Below are 20,139 nucleotides of genomic sequence, written 5' to 3' on the forward strand. Positions count from 1 at the left end.
TTTATTAATTGGTTGTGCATTATCTGGGTGTGCAATTAGGTATTTTAGAAAATAAATAGGTAAATCTTGTAATCTAAACATATGTATGTAAGTGGTCTTCATTGAAACAGAAAGAGGTACTGTCTGGGTGTGCAAGTAGGTATATCAAAGTGATTAAATAAATTAATTAATATGTATTTTCGATTTAAACTAAAAGGTTTTAATGAAAGTCATCTTGTATTGTTTATGATGTCAATTGAAATTCCTTTGAGGTTCACATTACAGTGCATGACATACAGTATTGTAGGATCTGTGCTGAGAATTCCACCATTTCCCTTCTTTCAACAAAACTCTACATTAGGATCCTCTCTCCTACATGTCCAATGTGAAAGGGTATGGTTTTATTTGTAGAACTGTGGGTATTACTCCCATTTTCAGTAGCTTCATTATTCCTCCCCTCCAGGCTGTTTTGAAACTCATGTTCACCACATCATAAATAGTCCAATGGCTGAGTTCAGCTGACTAACTGATGTGTCATTCTAAAATTACACGGATGGAAATTGGCAGTCTAAATGTACTGCTGGGTATAGGGTTCATGGCAGTGGTCCTGGAGAACCCTGTGGTCTGCTGGTATCTAGTCCAGCTCCGTTGTTGTTCTGTTAGTTGTACTCAACTCTCCACCTGTTTAAGGAGCTGAAAACAACATGCAAGGTCGAAATAAGACAATCTTTAGTTATATTAAGGGATCAGTTAAGAGTTCAGTTGGAATAAAAAACTGACTGAATGGGTTTTGAACCGCTGAGTTATGGCTGATTACTCTGACCACCCTTTAAACTTATTGTTTAACTGGCCTTAATTACTTTATTTAACAGAAAACACTATAGAAAAGCCCTATCACCATACATATAATCTACAAAATCTACAAGCCCCCGTGACTGAAGTTTGTAACTTTGTAACTAATACTTCAATGACTATGTGATGCGCACAACAATTTCAAAGCTCCACAGAACATTGTTTTTCTTCTAAACAATTTTTTTTTCCAGAATAACATGTTTACTAAAAAAAAAAAATCTCCCCCTTTTCCCTTCAGTGTGAGTCTGTGTTTTGCCTGACCCTTTAACAGGCAATTGTAAGATGACGTTGTTTCTACCATATGTCATGTTGTTTGTGCAATGTAATACATGCAATAAACACAATGGTGCATTATCATATGTCCATTAACAGGTGACATCTGTCTGCTTAATGTAATTAACGCCACCTGCTGGAAACAACATGTACTTGATAAGCATTCAGGATAATTTACAAGGAGTTCATTACACACAAACTGTGGAGTAGTTGCTTAAACAGAATCATTTAACTAAATTAATATTAAACTCGTGAATCTGAATGCTTGCTCTTTAAGGAGCTTTGCAAAGCATGATTCTTTTGACTTATTCTATCTCATAAAGACTTTCTCTCTTCTTTCTGGCCACTGCCACTGTAATCTGGATGCAGCCCTTTGTAATTCATGACATGGACACCCTGCAGTTGGCAGAGAAGACCCTAGTGGCCAAGATGGTGGGCAATGGCATCCAGAACAAGGAAGTGGAGGTGCGCATTTTCCACTGTTGTCAATGTACCTCCGTGGAGACTGTGACCGAGCTCACGGAGTTCGCCAAGTCCGTGCCTGGCTTCGCCAACCTGGACCTGAATGATCAGGTCACTCTGCTGAAGTATGGGGTCTACGAGGCCATGTTTGCCATGTTGGCATCCAGCATGAATAAAGATGGCCTGCTGGTGGCCTACGGGAACGGCTTCATTACTCGCGAGTTCCTCAAGAGCCTCCGCAAGCCCTTCAGCGACATGATGGAGCCCAAGTTCGAGTTTGCCATGAAGTTCAACGCACTGGAGCTGGACGACAGCGACCTGGCCCTCTTTGTAGCTGCTATCATCTGTTGTGGAGGTAGGGGGTGCTCTATAATATCAAATACAGAAAAAAGAAGTTGAACCGGTCACCATTACTTAAATGGTGGCCAAGTGAGGAGAAGGAGGAACATTAAACAAAAACAAAAATTGTATATATATATATAATATATATACCTTCCTAGTCCAAAGCGTTGAAGACATGTTATCTGGTGAATTATTTAGTTGAATAAATAGTGTTTTTTAAAGATTCCAGGTTTAGTAAACTTTCGATTGCCACTCCTAAATAATGATTGAACTGAACTGTACAGTATAAATCACTGAATTGTACAATCTTCAATGAAGGAAGTGAATACTTTGAAGTACAAATGTACACCCACAAGTAATCCCCTGCACACTAAATGGGGTACTTAATACTAAATAGCTGAGGCAGTTGTTGACCATGCAGAGATTGTTCTAAAATAAGAATACCTTTTAATAATGGCTCCTTTGATTCCCCCCATCTTGGCCTGCTCTTAATGTTTAATTGCAGTGTGTCATTGAGGATTCCGTCTGGTTTTCCCCTAATTAACATCCCGTTTTCTTTTACAGCAGCAGCCTGGTCACTGTTAAACTACCGCTTAGCTAGTATAATAGGTGCTACATAAGTCATAAATTAGCCTTTCTTAGTTTCCTCCATTATAATCCCGTTAGGTTATGGTTTGTGTGTCCTTTACATGGAAGTGGAATTGTGTGTTTGTATGTTTGGAAACCATACAAGTTTGGGAGTACCAAAAATACAGCATCCAACAACTGAATTAATAAAAGTCTATTACTTATATAAAGTAATGACATTTGTCATTAATTTTTCTTAGTTCTTATCGATAAGCTATAAGGTTGTCTGGATATATAATATTGTTGAGAACTGATTACTAGATTTTCTCTCATATTAATTTTCTGCACAAAAAAAAAATCACAAAATATATAGACATATTTAATCTTTTAATTATTGGTTAGTGAAATAAGAACACAGTCTCTCCATTTTGGTCCACAGTTCTTGCAATATAAAGAATCACTTACATTTTCTTTTTGTGGCATTTTTAGTGAGATTTCTGTAAAACACTGTTTTTCTAACAAAAGCCCAAAAGATTTCCAAATCTTCAGATTTTCTCCTTAGAAGGCCAAACAAGTAAAACCATGACATTCCAAGGATTTTCTCCTGCCTTTTTTCTAAACTTTAACACTCGTGTGATATCAACACAGAATCATGTTACTGTTTAAGGATTTCTGTGAAACCAATAGGCAACAAAAAACATGCCCTCCAGGGAACTTCCTGTTCTTTTTCACATTCACATTTCAAGATGGCTTGAAATAAATGTTACATGTAGCAGTAACCCCTGTAGACGTAGAAGGATTGTAGATGGAGCATTCCTTGCTACTGCAGTGCATCTGAAGACTTGACATATATGTTAGAAAATGTACAATTTAAACTAAGATTATGATTGTCTGGAAGTAAATGTAAAGTCGTAGTGCAACTGTTGTATAGTCCACTGGCAAATCCCACGTGCTTTGAGCTCCTAAGATGAGATGGGGACAACACTGCAGTTTGTACATTGACATTATACTACCAGGAATATCAATTAGACTCCCATAGAAGACTTGCATAGAGGTTCCTGTATATCAGGCAATATCTGGTGTTGGATCTTTTATGCTTATTACCTTATTGGAGAAAACAATGCACAGATCTATGTGCTGAGTTCTATCAATATTATACATTAGCATACAGCTCATATAAGATTAAATGGATCAAACTTCTAAGCAATATTCTAAGCAAACTTCTAAGGGAATATTTTGTATTAGTTGTATTCTGCACTAAATGAGTCAAGATAACAGGGGCAGAGTTAATACTCTATTAATTCCTCCTTTGGATGTTTTGGGGATATTGTTTTCTTTGTATTCAAATATAAACCAACTATATTTACAAAACATTTTGTGACACTTTATTTTAAGTGTCATCTATTTGCCAAGGATTGCATATTTCTAAACCTGTTTTGAACAGCCACCATATAAGGTTTGTAAGCCTACTTATTATGCTTCTTCCTCGACAGACCATAAATATATTACTAATGCGATGCCTTCAATAAAGTGTCTTTGGTGTTAATGCTTTGTTAAATCCTTGTCATCCTGAAAACATGCTTAATAAGTGTCTGTTAAAGATCAGTGTTTATTATTTGTATATCAATCCCATGCTTTGAGAGGCATAAAATGTTGTTACCACACACTTCAGTATTGGAGCTTTGTGGTGGAAAAGTCATTATTATAAATCTGTCATTTTAGGAGAGAATGAAATCAATTTTGAGACATTTAAATTCTCGATTATGAGATTCTAACAGCCCTGTGTTATCGGCAGACCGCCCTGGCCTGGTGAACGTGGGCCACATCGAGAAGATGCAGGAGCGCATTGTGCAGGTCCTCAGCCTGCACCTCCAAGCCAACCACCCCGACGACATCTTCCTTTTTCCCAAACTGCTCCAGAAACTGGCCGACCTCCGGCAGCTGGTCACCGAGCATGCACAGCTCGTTCAGGAGATCAAGAAGACAGAGGACACCTCCCTCCACCCGCTGCTGCAGGAGATCTATAGGGACATGTATTGAACACTCGCCTCCAGCAATATTCTTCCATGTTTAGCAGCAAGAAACAAAGATGAGCCACAAACAGTCGAGTCCCCAGTCTCTAGGGGTACCTGCAACACTAGCCCCTCCATTGACTTGTGTGTTGACTGTTTCTGGGAAAGGTTTCCTGTTCTGACAAGCTACCTGATGTACCTCCGTTTTAACATACATTTATTTAAAAACCACACAAAAACACAACTCCCACATTTTCTATAGTTTTGAATGCTTCATTGTTCCAGACCTGGAGACTCATTTGGATGTTGCACATTCTGTAGGGTAGAACACCCTGAAACACGATCAGCACATTGCCAAATGATTTGGACTTCCACAAACCTCTCACGACAAATGTAACTGCAAGGAAAAGAGCTTCGTTCCAGTTGAAAATGCCACTTGGGATGCATACCAGCTATCCCAGCAGGTTATTCTAAAGCTATAATGCAAATATGGATGTAAACATTCATTGTTTCAGAAATACATCAAGAGTGTTTTTGTGGTGCTCTGCTTTCATCACCTATTCCTGAAGTAAAATTTAACTTCCTCACTTAAAATAATCAATGGAATCAAACAGGCTATGCATGTCCCAAACGAGATCAAGTTTCAGACATTTCAGTGCATTTCAGACACGTAACAAAAATGTGTGCATATGAACAAATAATTCTGCCGATTTTTGAAGGCAGAATTGCTTGGCACTAAAAGTAATTTGTGCATGTTAATTGTGGTTTTATATACAGTTGTGGACTACCTAGAGAGACTTTCCCACACAATGTGACGTATTAAAAAAGGTTGACACAATAGTTTTCTCCACTACATCTTCCTTTGAAAAACGTTGATCTCTAGCTGCCAAAATCTGCCTTCTGCCTTTAAACAGATCCATAAAATAATCACACATACTGCAGCATGTTGAACCTTTGACTGTTGAGAACTGTTGGAAAAGACAGGTGGAAACTTTTGGCTATCACTGATTATTCACTTGATTTGCATAATTTGTATTTCTAAAATAATTTGACTGTCAAAAAAAATTGTTCTTTGTTTGTAGAAAAAACGAAATGTTCATTTATATCCTCTGCAGTGTATTTGTTTCCCACTTTGGCTTGGGCGGTAAGATTCAGAATGTCTCATTGTGAAACGGGGGGGAAATGAATAGTGGTAGCAGTAAACAAACACGTCAAGTTCACATGTTGAATAGGGTACTTCAGGCAGTTCTCACTAGGATTAAGTCACAAATTCAATCCACCTGCCAATTGCTAATTCCAAGCCCAACACTTGATGCAACGTTTCCACAGGGGGGACAAAACAAGTGTCCATTTAGTGACATCTTTGGAAATCCTATTGGCTGAAAGGTTGGAGTTTTCAATTAACAAACACTTTAGTCAAAGATGTTGCAACATAAAGACTTAATCCTGTTATACAAGAGGCGACTGATGCAGGTAAAATGTATGCCCTATTAGCCAATTGCCTTGGTTAAATGTAATTATTTTTCATATTTAATCTTGCATTTTAATGTTTTATTTCTATTGGGATATGAGAATATAATTGGTGACTATTGGGCATACTTGTGATTGTCTGCAAAGGCAGTGCTAAGCATAAGTACATTACTTATTGGATACTGTCAGCCCAGAGATGATTTGTCTACTGAGAAAAAACAAAAACACTTAGTGGCTAAAGTCCATGTTTAGTGGGGGGGAATTTTTTTTTTTTTTTTTTTTGCAAATATGTATAGTAAGTACTTTATTACCCACCAATAAGCCTGAACTGGGAAAAGTTATTTCTTTTTAATCACCACTAGTGCTCATAGAAAGACGATTTACTGCATTGTACAAGTCTGTGTCCTTAGTATCTGCCTTTTACCCTCTACTGTGTGGGTAAAGAATGCAGGATGAAGTTTCGCTTGTTAACATAATGCTTGCATGCTTTTCTTTCTTCTTTGTTTTAGGAGATTCGTTTCTACTAATGAAAATGGATGCATGTTGTTGTTTTTTTGTTCGTTTTTTTTTTCCCACATCAAACTTTTTCTCGCTATTAGAATAGAAAGAATTGCCTTCAGCAATTAGAATCCAAGTGGTATTGGACTATTACCAGTTTTCCCAATTGGACTCAATCGACTGGTGCATATTTTAATACTTATTGTCTTTAATTGTCAGCTTCTTTGAATTTTATGGAACAAAGTGGAGCCTATCACCATAATTATCAATCAACAAATAATAGTTTCACACTGTGACACACTAGAGCTCAAAGTATACGTTTTCAAATTAAGGAGTCTGGCAATTTGATGCCTGACTCCAAATGCCTTTGAAAAATGAAAGTGAGTTCTTAATGTGATCTCTGAGAACTAATAATCAAAGCTACATTAGTTACTTTCACAGCCAAGAACACATTTCCAGAGAACACTGGAACACTTATTCTACCACATAAGGTCTATGTTTCATGTAAATCCTCCTCAACATACACCCAGTTACTTGGTAAGTACTTGTCGTGACCTAATTAGTATTTCTGAGTAGGTTTGCATACATTCCCCTTCCCCCCTCGTATAAAACTCCTTCATCTTAGAATGCAAATATGCTGCTGTTTCCTTGCTTTCCTCTCTGGTAGGTTTTTTGCTTTTCTTTTTGTTTCACCTGCTGTCATTTGTCGCCCTCTGCTGTATTTGTGTAAATTTAAGTCAATTTCAGAATGCTTCTTCCAAAACAACATGCCCCCTCTGCGTTTATATTTTTCTGATTGTATGACCCTGATCGTATTTCAGTAGTGTGGTTTGAATTGCAGTATGAGATTTTTTTTCATTCTACAAACAGACAAACAATGTGGTAAAGAGTAGTGCTATACTTGTGTACAGAAATCTCTGGAAAATGTGGCTGTGCTTTTAAATCAAGGTCTAACGTATTTGCCTTAAAATAGGAAGTGAGCTTGTTTAGATTGTGTACCAGACAGCTTTTTCATAACCACACCAATATGTACTAATGCAGGAGGTCCCCAATTCTGTCCATAGTCTCGGAACTAGAAAGAGGTAGTTCAGTGGGTTTTAATCAGACAATATTGACTTAAATGAGAGAGTGTTCAGGTGGAACAAAACCCGGCAGAGACTGTAGCTCTACAGGGCCGGGAGTAGGGATCTCCATAGTAACAGATAACCTGTGTGACTGTATTGTGGTTGAGGAATGCTTTTTGTAAAACTGCCATTATGTCACCTATCAGCTCTTTGGAATTGTCACTTTGAGGCCCTTGTGGAAGCCAACAGTTAACATGCCATGTTGTTTCATGTGTAAGCAGATGCAAAACAGATTAATCCAGTTACTGCTTGTTGGTGTCACGACTTTTGTCAAATGTTTTCGTGGTAGGTTCCTCAAAGTTGTGGAACTTAGAGACCGACCTGCTTAGCAATAACTATATTTTTAACAAGATTATTCCCTGTATTGTGTGAATCGTTTGTTCACTAAAGACCGTCTATGGTATTCAACCTCATGGTTGGTTTTAATCAGTACCACTGCACTTGCTATGTATGGCAGTATAGCATGCAACAGCATTTCTGAAGCTGTATTTATATAATTAATAATTAAGCTCCCAGCCTTTTTAGCAGAGTTGTATAAGGTACTACTGAGAATTATTATTTTTTTTTTTTTATTTTGTAACGCTTTAATTGTTTTTAGATAGTACTAATACATTTTGGATAAACTTTGGTTATGCACCACATCATATTTTTATGAATGTGCTGTAATTTAGTCGGATCATATTTTTATACTGAAGCAAAAAAAAATTCAAAAAAATGAATACATAAATAAGGTTTAAATCTATATATATATATATATATATATATATATATATATATATATAGAGAGAGAGAGAGAGAGAGAGAGAGAGAGAGAGAGAGAGAGAGAGAGAGAGAGAGAGAGAGAGAGAGAGAGAGAGAGAGAGAGAGAGAGAGAGAGAGAGAGATATATAATGTTTTTTTTAAATATTTAGCTCTGAAAAGTTCAATGTACATAGAATCCTGATTTGAAAATGTCCTTTTTATATAATTAATTTTAATTTTAATTTGGGACATTCCTTTTGTGACTCCCAACCTAAGTTAGGAGATAAGACCATACTTTGCTTTGTGGAGAGGTGTAGAAATACTACCCTAGAATATGCTGCAATCTATCAAATATTTTGAAGAAGGAAATTAACCAATTGTTGGGTGGTAAACTACATTATCTATTTTGCATATAATAAATACATGTTTACACCAGCATAGTTTTCCCAAACTGCATTATTTTAAAAGGTGACCCTGCATACCTAAGGGGAGTCCAAATAATGAATGATTGGCTGGTTCTTCCTGCTGGTGGTCTGGTGTTCAACACTGCAGCATATGTATAGACTCAAAACCCATTTTTTATATAGGTTATAAATTATTATGATGCATAATTTGTGGATAAACCTCCACACCACTCCCAAGCCCTGTTTCAAATGTTCACCTCTCTTCAGAGCGTAGTTTGGCTGCTCTTCATTTCACTTGCGGTGATCTCAGGTAGAGGATTGAGTAGCAGAGGAGAACATACTGTGGGGTTTTATTATTAGACTGTATCATCTAACTGGTATTTAATGCACTGGCTCTCGTGTTCTGGCATCATAATTTTGTATGATCTGCTGTGGTCTTGCCACATAGTTTCCTAGCGGTCTATGATTTACATTATCGGACTTCTCAGAGGGCTTTCATTCTGACAGGGGTCTACAGAGGATGTGCTGGGTTAAGAAACATGAGAACATATCTGCCAACCTATCCATCCCAATGTATGATTTGGATGAGAGCCAGCAAGAGAGGTAGAGAGATTTGGTACATTAATCAGCATCATATTCCTCACTGAACCTCAATGTAACTGATCTTTTTTCTGTGCAAGTGTGTTTCTTTGCTGCTCTGTAGCAAGTGGATTTGCAGACATTTACAATAGATCCAGCTTTTCCAAGACAAGTGGTATGTGTGGCTTACTGTTTTAAGCCTAACAGCTACCCTCCCAAAATCCTTTGTTGCAGTATGACTTTTTAACAGTCTGCATATAGTGAGAAATTCAACTCAGTCTGTGCCTTCGGGTTATTGAGTGTCCGTACATATGCTGTGTGTGCTCTTATTGCATGAAGTTATACAGGTGGAAATGCATGCACAGTATAGAGGGCTAGACTAAATCAAAACTTAAGCCGACCGCAAATTACACAGTTGTACTCTATCGCAGTTTGGTTAATAAATAGTATAAAGTGGTATTACAATAAATTAAACCACAATAGGGCACAGATTTGTACTTGTTTTGATTTGGCCCAGCCCTAAGTGTGTTTCAATTGCAGAGAATTCTGCAAAGAAATCGCCAAACACTGTAACCTCCCTAAGACATTAAGAATTGTAATGATGGTTTACAATGAAAAAAATAAACAATACCATTTAACACCATATATTCCTCAGTGGAGGATTACTAAACCGAAAAGGTGAATTGCACAGTTTATTCAGTGAAACTGGTTTGCATTGTTAATTCCTTCAGATATCGGACTCATCTTTACCAAAATTAGTCCATACTTTCTAGTAATTCCTTCTGTGCCCGTTGGCTTAATAATCAAGCAAGATTTTAAGTGACCACTCGATTGAATGCAAGATGTACAAACTATTGTAAAGACTTAAATGTTGGATTATTATGATTTGTTTCTGTTTTACCCTCTAAATTGGTTTAAAAATGTATAGTTAATATATTTGCATTTTATAAATTGTATTTTAATCAAAAAGGGATTTTTAAAAATGAATCAGGGATAAGTGTGTCTTCCTCATTTTGTACTAGCTCAGGACTCATTGTGGTACTGTTGGCAATTTTTTTTCCTGTTGGATTTATAGCAGACTACCATCATTGCACACATAGAAAGTGCTTAGTCATGTGTTGAATATTTGCACTTTATTTAATAAAAAATAAAAATGTCCTTATGTACATAAATACATTAACTATTTTCTATAGAGCAGCAGTAATAGGAATGATCCCAAACTTTTTTTTTTTCTTCAACTTTGAATATTCATGCAGTGGTTTTCTAGTTAGCATCTAACAGAAGAAATAGGATGACACAGTCTATCAAAGATGGTGCTGTTAAACTGTAATTGTGGGATGATAATACTGTAAATGTTTGAGGAATGTATTTTTAGTCAATTAAACCGCATATGATTTGATATTAATGGACTTAAAACATAATTAAACAAATTAAAAACAGATGTTCAGTTATTCTCGTCTTTTTGTTCAAAACATGTATTAGAAGGTCTATTACTATTGCACAAATAAAATCTATTGCATCATTTCTACTGCTAATGTTGCATTGTAGTATCCTCATTCACGAAAAAATGTATATTGGTGATATTAAAGTGATATTATTTGTGTGTGTTTATACACCGATCAGCCATAACATTATGACCACTGACAGGTGAAGTGAATAACACTGATAATCTCGTTATCATGGCACCTGTCAGTGGGTGGGATATATTAGGCAGTAAGTTAACATTTTGTCCTCAAAGTTGATGTGTTAGAAGCAGGAAAAATGGGCAGCGTAAGGATCTGAGCGACTTTGTCAAGGGCCAAATTGTGATGGCTAGACGACTGTGTCAGAGCATCTTCAAAACTGCAGCTCTGGTGGGGTGTTCCCGGTCTGCAGTGGTCAGTACCTATCAAAAGTGGTCCAAGGAAGGAAAAGCAGTGAACCGGCGACAGGGTCATGGGCGGCCAAGGCTCACTGATGCACGTGGGGAGCGAAGGCTGGCCCGTGTGGTCAATTCCAACAGACGAGCTACTGTAGCTCAAATTGCTGAAAAAGTTCATGCTGGTTCTGATAGAAAGGTGTCAGAACACACAGTGCATCGCAGTTTGTTGCGTATGGGTCTGCGTAGCCGATGACCAGTCAGGGTGCCCATGCTGACCACTGTCCACTGCCGAAAGCACCTACAATGGGCATGTGAGCATCAGAACTGGACCACGGAGCAATGGAAGAAGGTGGCCTGGTCTGATGAATCACGAGTTCAAGGTGTTGACTTGGCCTCCAAATTCCCCAGATCTCAATCCAATCGAGCATCTGTGGGATGTGCTGGACAAACAAGTCCAATCCATGGAGGCCCCACCTCGCAACTTACAGGACTTAAAGGATCTGCTGCTAATGTCTTGGTGCCAGATACCACAGCACACCTTCAGAGGTCTAGTGGAGTCCATGCCTCGACAGGTCAGGGCTGTTTTGGCGGCGAAAGGGGGACCAACACAATATTAGGCAGCTGGTCATAATGTTATGGCTGATCGGTATTATATATATATATATATATAATCATATAAGTGACATCTTCATGTAATGCAACATTAGGAAGAGCTAGACATGTATATACAACATCTTATTTGAACAAGTTAAACTCCCAGTTAGACATGACTCTTCAATGTGGAAAAATAAAGGAGACGTTTTTACTAAATGAATAATAACTGTTTTCATATGCTAGTGCTTTTTTAAATGCATCGCTTCCTAAACATTGTTAGCAGATGCCGCTCAATGTTACAGATGCAGCCGCCAGTGGAAATTGGGCATAGGTACTGAAGTGTAATGAGTAATGAGGTTTGGACCACATCTCATATTGTGAAGAACAGGATTGATTTATTGAAATTTCCTTGTATATGTAGTAAACAATATAGCACTGGGACGTAATGATGTAACTAATACAACAGATTTGCAAACTGACATTTTTACTCCAAACACTCTAGAACACAATCCATCAACTGCAGCAGCCGGATCTTTTGATGGTGCTGCATCTGTTGTGGACATTTGCTTTTCATTTTCCATGGGTTGTGCCCAGTCCAACACCCAATTATCCAATCTTATAAGAAGTGTTAATCTGCAAAGGTGTTGTTATCGGTTCTGGACAAATAATAGTTTTGGATTCAAGTACACAGATAAGTTTTACTTTTGAATTTGTGTCAGAAAATGCCTTCGTCTCATCTGTTACATTGGAGGCAGTTCTGTGTTTGAGCATGTTGACGTCAGATGACATGGGGCTGCCATTGTTAGGCCTATACAAAAATACATATATGTATCACATGGATGGGCTAGCATCAACAGCAACCTGGAAAACAATATATGTTGAATCTCACAACCTAGGTGCGTAGTACATGTACAGATGGTGCTCTTCTGAAGTGTACTGACTTGCTATATTAATATAATACACATTTGAGAATACTCATTTCAGTGTAGATGTATTCATACTATAAAACTGAAGAAATACTATAAAGTGACCTGTAACTCATATGATCTGCCAGTTTTATTCTACATGTGAATGTTGAACTTCAGCAGCTTAAGTTGTGAATGAAAACGTATTGAATTATATGAAAAGCTTGGACCCTATGTGTAACTTAAACAAAACACAAAAAGTTATTCTTCACATGAAATAATTGAATAAGTCCCATTTCCGGCATTCTCCAAAGGGCGTTTTAAAATTCAATACAATGAAAACTTCGCGTTCGTTGATGGTATTTTGTCCCTTCCGACATCCCTTACGGAGGTGTTCCAGGAAGTGTTGTAAGTGTGCTCTCATACGCGGGGTTTCTGTTTATTAAGATTATTGCGTTGTTTGGTTTGCATTTCAGTGTCTTCTGTTCAGAGTTTCCATAAATTGATTAACTTAATTTCATTTGGATTCATCACCTCCGTGTGTAGCAGGAACCTTTTAACGTCGAGAACCAGAGACAAATGTGCTCCTTAAATAAGTTACTTATTGTACAAAACATTCAGCATCATTATGGCACCCAGTTCATGTCCTTATACAACAGCGCAACGTCAGTGCAAACGACACGAAATGCAAGCGAAATCTTTAACGTTAAATGAAAGCCTACAACGATATTCATCAAGAACAGTGCTGTGAAATCGGATCCAATTTCATTTGGATTTTTTCATTCATTTCCAATGATAATGGGATCCAATAGGAAAACGACTACTAATGACATAATTGTGATGATGGAGTAGAAGAAACAATGTTTTGATATGGCAATCAAACAATAAAACATCCAATATAGAGACCTGACAAACACTTAACTGTTCTCCCAGTCTTATTAGTTGATTGAGTTTCAGCATTGTGTGTTTAATGTATTTTTCCAGATGGAGTCAGACAGAGATGGGGGCTGTAGGGGAGAGTTTACCTGTGAGTTTTGCAGCTTGTCGGCCTCCTACACCTATTATGGACAGAAGCCACCCAATACTAGAGCCATAGTGTAAGTATGACAATAAAAACCATGCTACTTCATAAGGCACGGCTTTGTGTATATATATCGTACTGTATTTTGCACCTCAGAGCATGCAACATTTGCCCTCTTTCTGGGGTACATCCAAATATAAGATCTGAGGGCATCAGGCAGGTTCCTTGTTTTCTTCTATTAATAACATTATATAGAATAACATGAGAGCATTCAAAGCCCCTTTCCCCCACTGTATGTTTTCATTCAGCTCTTCAGGAACATGCAATTCAGTTCAAAATACATGTATACAACCTGACAGGTTGCATTAACTACCATAAGCTGCCAACAGAGAGAAGGTGTATGGAGTCTATTCCTAAAATGGTCACACGTTACATTGTCACATGTATTGTGCCGTGGTGGTGTTGTGATGCCACGTCCATGCCTCTGTGTGTCTGCAGTCTCCTGGAGGAGTGCTTTGTGATGAGGGATCCATTTAGTCCAGACAAAGAGAAGTTCTTGGTTCTGGGCTCCAGTTGCAGTCTGTGTCGGAAGATGGTTTGTGTTGGACCGGTATGTTGCATTATCTTTTCCTTTCAAAACAAATACTGAGTTTGAAGAGCTTATTTCTTCCCTGCTGTTGTCAGACACAAAGCTTGCTCAGTCATACGTTTAAAACCATATTTGTTCCATAGTGTTTGAATTACTGGCTCAACCAGGCTTTTAGGGCCTTTATTAACTTTTTGGTAAACGTCTAAAAGCCCATCCCAAAGGAAATCCATGTGCAGCTCAAATGAGTGTGTTGTCATTGTTTTGGGTCTTTAAACTTTTGTCCAAGAATTATAGTTACACTTTTGGCAGTTTTCCCTTAGTGTCCGAAATGTTCCTTTTCCACATCTTTGATTTCAAATCCACCAGGGTTATGGTTGCAGGTTTGAGGGCTTCCACGTAGCCATAATCACCTGTTTCACTTCGATCTTCAGCCAGAGATGTGCAGCGAACACTAAATACATCTAGAGTTGTTTTTTTACCATTGATTCCATTAACATTAGCTAGACATATATTTATTGAACTTCTGCTTCTACACCTTAAAATGGCGCCCTGTCTCTTTGTTCTGTGTTCTCTATTAAACCTGCTCATGGTTACTGGTTAGTAAATCTCAGCTTGTTCTCCCTTATTTTAGCAAGACCGTGGGGAGACTACAATGCAAATGGAGCGCAACATAAATTTGCTGCTGAGAATATTTCACTGTTGCACCAAAAGTAGCATTTGAACGTGAACTGTTTCTCCTTCCTCAGGACTGCAGCCTGTTCTACACCAAGCGGTTCTGTCTGAAGTGTGTCCGAGAGCATCTGGAAGAGTTTCCCCAGCAAATACAGATGGAGGTTGCAAAGAAGAAACAGACACACAAGACCCATCTCTCCCACTGAGCACCACTGGAGGTGAATCTGAACAGGGACGGACAAAGGGATTTATTAAACCCATTCATAATTTATTTCAGTGACAGAAAACACCTATTGGAGCTTTGAGTCTTGCAAAGCAAAAGGGAATGGACAACCTCAATGTACATATACATTTGTTTTCAGAAAAGGCAAAAATAAAGAAAGGATTCTCTTTTAATGTAGAAAAAAACGTTTTCTTTTTGGTAAGCTCTGCTTTTTCCATCTCTTCATGAAACCCCATCTTGAGAATTTCAGTCATCAACAATTTAATGGTTTTTTTTAGCAGCTTTCTAAATAGACAAAAGAAAGTTTAATTATGTCCTTACAGAACTGGTCAAAGCATTATGATCATAATATTTGGGTAACAAAAATAGTTCAGTTCACAAGACAAACCATCTGAGCAAAGATAAAAGTTTCGATGATTTTAATAATTAAAGTTTATTGATTTTTGTAGATTTATATTATTTTTTTGGGGGGACCTTATTTAAATAAATATTTTTACTTTTTTTGCTCCTCTTTTTGCATTTGGTTTTAGTTATATCACATAATGGTATTACCATTATCTGCCAAAACTATTCCAAACTTCAAAATAGTCATCCTTGTTTTCCCTTTTTTGTCTGACACTGTACCATAAAAGATTTGTGTATTGTCTGTACGGTTAACATATAAATCAAAGAAATTGGAGTTTGTACTTAAAACAAATACTTCTGGAAGTTATCTTTTTATATATTTATTTATACTTCGTTTAAATCAACAATTTTACATGGAGGGTAATCTGTGCCAAAATTAAAATATAAATAAATAAAATAGGTAATTATTAAAATACTAAATATAAAATAAATAAATATATTTATATTTATTTTCTATTCTATTTCCTATTTTATTATTTTATTTTGTTATATATTTATGGAGGGTAATCTACCAAAAATAAATTATAAATAAAATATGAAATAAATGAATAAAATAAATACATGAATAAATACATATCAAAAGGATACAGAAATGTATTTTTTATTTATTTCCTTTTTTAGTTTTGCACAATCTTTTCATCCTTGTAGTTCCTCCTAGTGTCAATCATTCTCAGGGGGGAGATATATATATATATATATATAACTATAGGCCACATAACTGGTATTTAACTAAATAACATAATAAATTAAATAGGAAATAAATAAATCAGAAATATATTTTGATGCATTTCATTTTTATATGTATTTATTTTATATTTTACTTATTTCCTATTTATTTATATTTTAATTTTGGCATGGATTACCCTCCAAAGTTTAAACAGGCAATTTTAAAAAATACAGCCTTCAGCACTTTTCATTAAGTTATTTTTCTCTGGACAGTGAGGTGTCCTAACAAATCAATAATGGAAACCTGATGTGAGAGTATCCCTAAACACAGTACTGTTTCAGATATTCCCTTTTCAATTGACCTGCTGTAGAAATTGTTCCCTGCATTTATCTCATTCATTCAGTATTGCACTTATTGTGGGATTGTCATGTTACTGAGAAACAAACTCACATTCAACATCCTACAGCTATTGTTAACCATCCTGAGAGTCCAATATTGAAGGAGGAAGGGAGGTACATTTAGGTACTTTTAAGGTCACCATAAAAGATTCAACCCTAATATATATATATATATATATATATATTTCCGTTTTATACATCTGCACTAAGCTGCTTAAAAATATAATTGAGAGTATTTTGTAGCTTAAAATGACAAAGAAAAAATACCCATACTGAAAAGGTCAGGAGTATTTAATATGTCTGAGAGGGTTATGATGGGTTACATGAAATTATTATTAATACAATTTACTCCTTTGCCTAATTTCTAAATGCCTCCACATGAAGTAGGAGAATACGAAGTACTGCAGAGACAGATGGACAATTCCATTCCCATCTGTAATCACAGATTCAGAGCCTGAGGACAGATCTCTCTCGCTCTCTCACAAAGTGTGGATGAGACATTCTTCTCATTAGCTGCCACTTTCAATTTAATCAAGACCTGTTGAGCAAAGTATCTCAGACTGAAGCTTGCAATGGATTAAACTATGTATATAATATGGATAGATTTGATAAAGTGGGAAAAATTTACAAACTACATAATAGATGGCAAACTTAATTTTTACAATTATTTTAGGAGTTGACAACCTTAGGGCAACATACTAATGAAAACATCCTGAAGTTAAAGTGGAAATGTAATTTACACATTTAAAGCAAAGTCAGATGTTTGACGCAAAAGTGTGATTGAAAACTGTTGAGATGCAGTCATGCTCCAGAGTAGCTTTCTCTCTCCACTGTACCAGGCAATCTGTACCACTAGATGGTGCCAATTCTGTTCTTCAACAACAGAATGGTCTTGCAGCTTCATGACTGCAAGTTTCAGTAATAAATGTCATCTGTTGACATTTCCTTTCTTGGCACAGAAAGCCGCCTGTTTCAGTTCTAACCTTTCATTTCCCCAAACACTGTCCAGGATCTTTCAAGAGTCTTTTGAATGGCTTCACTCAGTACTGGACAGGGACTTCTAACAGACTGATGCGACTTTCATGTGTAGGATTCCTGCGTTCTTACAGCAATGCTGCAGAAAACAACCCCCCTGAGTCTGTGTGACGCTCATCAATCCAATTTTGATTGGGGCAACAGGAGACCAGCTATTGTGCCCTCCACTTAACACAGGATCAACCACCCCCTGCTCGACCAGCTCAACTCTACTGTAGTGATGTCATGTCCATCCACGAGGGGCAGCGTGCAGTGGCCACACGAGCCGCAGCAGTGAATCGGGTGGAGGAAGAGCGAGTCTTTTCCATCCCAGCGGGTGCCTGGCTGACGTGAGCAGGCGTGCGACTCAGTGTATCACCCTGGGGCAACCCGGCAACCAGGATAACCCAGCAGTCGGGTCATAGTGACTGAAGGATGGTTCTGCACTTGGACAGGGGTAATCCTCTCTTCTGGGTCCATCTTCAGCATCCCCTTCAGCAGCTCCATAAACTGAGGCCGGTCTGCCAGTTCTGCCACTAGTCATTGCCTTCCAGATTAGGGTCAAATTAGGGGAGTTAAGCTTCCTTCGTAATGCCTGCTCTTTCCCAAGACAATTCTATGTGGAAGACCTCAGTAAGGGGGCTCCGTACCAGCACCATGTCATCCAAACCATTGGAAATGTAAGCCGCTGTTCCGTCGACTTGATCCCCGTCTCTCCCTTATGATCTTCTGGCGTCTGTGGATTCAGAGGTGATTTTACACAGGTGTTTCACTCTCAACACACAGACACTATACAGACAGGGCTATTCCCACATTTGTTTTACCTTTAAGTTTTTTTTTTTAACAAGACCAAATGTGTGCAGGATGATTGTAAAATAGAAATATATCAGTTTAACTTGGGGTGGGTGTAATCCCTTGCACAAAAATGTATAAACACAAAACACACAAGACAGTGGTTTGCAGAATAACAAATACTCTGTCGGTGTTGTGCTGTCGCCACATGACTGTGACAACTGCAGTGCTTACAGCACGGCCAAAACAATGCAGCATTTTATAACCTCTGACTGTTCATCTTTACCTGAATCTTTGGGAGGAGAAACCAAACACAGAAAACAGTGTTTCTGTCTTCATATTGAGTGAACACATGTATAATTAATAACTGAGCAGACATTTTTATTTAGTGACTAATAGTCTCTATTAGACAAGATTGTTAACAGTTTTGCGAGACAAACTCGAGTGTCTAAGGTTCAGATTTGTAACTAAGCTTCTTCTGAGGCATCGCTCAAATGTCTTTCTATACAGCTTCATGTTCAGAGCTCATGGTCTTTGAATGCTATAACCAATCACATTAGCAGTGCCTGTGGAAGCAGCTGTGTTGAGGTCTGACCTTCAGTCTCCACAGAGGGTTGGCCGAGTCTGCACCTCTCTTGAAGAACTTTGAAGTCCTTATCCCGGCATTTAAAAGGCACTCTGCTGGCCAACCCTGCATCTCAACAATGTACTGGATCTACAAAACCAAAAATAAATAAAGCAAAATCCACAGAGAGTATTGCTGGATTATCAACAACCTGTTAAAATGCAATCCTGTCTCTCTTCACCTGTGCTGAACAACACACAATCACAATCTCTGGAGCCCTGCAGAGACAGGACATAAAGAAGCAGTGGGTCAGTGTGCAGGCACAAGAAAGACACGTGATTTCAGACAGGGTTGACTCTTTAACCCGAAGGCCTGCTTTAACAAAACCCCTCAACCCACAGCGAGGATAAAAACAAACACACAACATCTGTAAAAAGAGAACAAATGAGGTCGAGCTGATTTAGCAACAAGCTAAAAGCTAGACATCGTCCTGTGTTCTGTGCAAAGCCCATTAAGTAAACACAACAGACTGAACACACAGGCGTATTGAGAGAAAGCGAGACCACGCTGCCCGGCCTGTGGCCTGTGGCCTGTATGCAGGCGGAGCGCACTGCCTCGGACATCTCGACCTGGGCCTGAGGGGCAGGGGAAGTTGTGCAGGCCCTACTACGGCACCTCGGACACCAGGCACATGTGCTCCTTGTGCGGGAAGCGCTCGTAAGCCTGGCTGGCTGGGTTGTACTCGTCTCTCGGCTCAGTCTGGCCAGGATGCTGACTCGCTGTTTAGGATGTTTATGGCCACGTCTCGTCGGTGCGGTGGCCATAGATGCCGCGGCCCAGGACCTCCAGAGCTCTGCATGAAACCCTGAATGAATGACTGAATTAAACAATACAATGGACATATATAACGTTCCTACAGTAATGAAATGAAGCCCCATTCGCACAGAAACCTATGCAGCTTTTTTCGTGGCATTTGCTGCAGGTGTTTAGACGAATCCAGTGACCGCTAGGATTCCTGTGACCTGGTGGATGTGCGCATGCGCCCGCTGTGATCGCTCGCTCGCGGCGCAAAGCGCCACACTGTCAATTGCGCATGCGCTGTACAACAAACGGCGCGAGTTCCGCACTTC

The 20,139-nt window shown here is 38.2% G+C and overlaps 1 protein-coding gene across 4 annotated transcripts in view; it reads left to right on the forward strand.

Annotated features, from left to right (window-relative positions):
• Positions 1 to 15,341, forward strand: part of LOC136771828 (peroxisome proliferator-activated receptor alpha) — a 47,606-nt gene extending 32,265 nt beyond the window's left edge. Inside the window, exons 1-4 of one of the 4 annotated variants that reach the window (XM_066724365.1) lie at positions 12,973 to 13,071; positions 13,648 to 13,760; positions 14,183 to 14,294; positions 15,020 to 15,341. In XM_066724365.1, coding sequence (XP_066580462.1) covers positions 13,648 to 13,760; positions 14,183 to 14,294; positions 15,020 to 15,151 — 357 coding nt within the window. In that variant the 5' untranslated portion in view covers positions 12,973 to 13,071 and the 3' untranslated portion in view covers positions 15,152 to 15,341. The other 3 variants (XM_066724366.1, XM_066724364.1, XM_066724363.1) reach the window with 3 other exon arrangements.
• Positions 15,342 to 20,139: the final 4,798 nt, after the last annotated feature.

The sequence above is a fragment of the Amia ocellicauda genome, chromosome 15 (assembly GCF_036373705.1).
Source record: "Amia ocellicauda isolate fAmiCal2 chromosome 15, fAmiCal2.hap1, whole genome shotgun sequence".
NCBI classification, from domain to species: domain Eukaryota; kingdom Metazoa; phylum Chordata; class Actinopteri; order Amiiformes; family Amiidae; genus Amia; species Amia ocellicauda.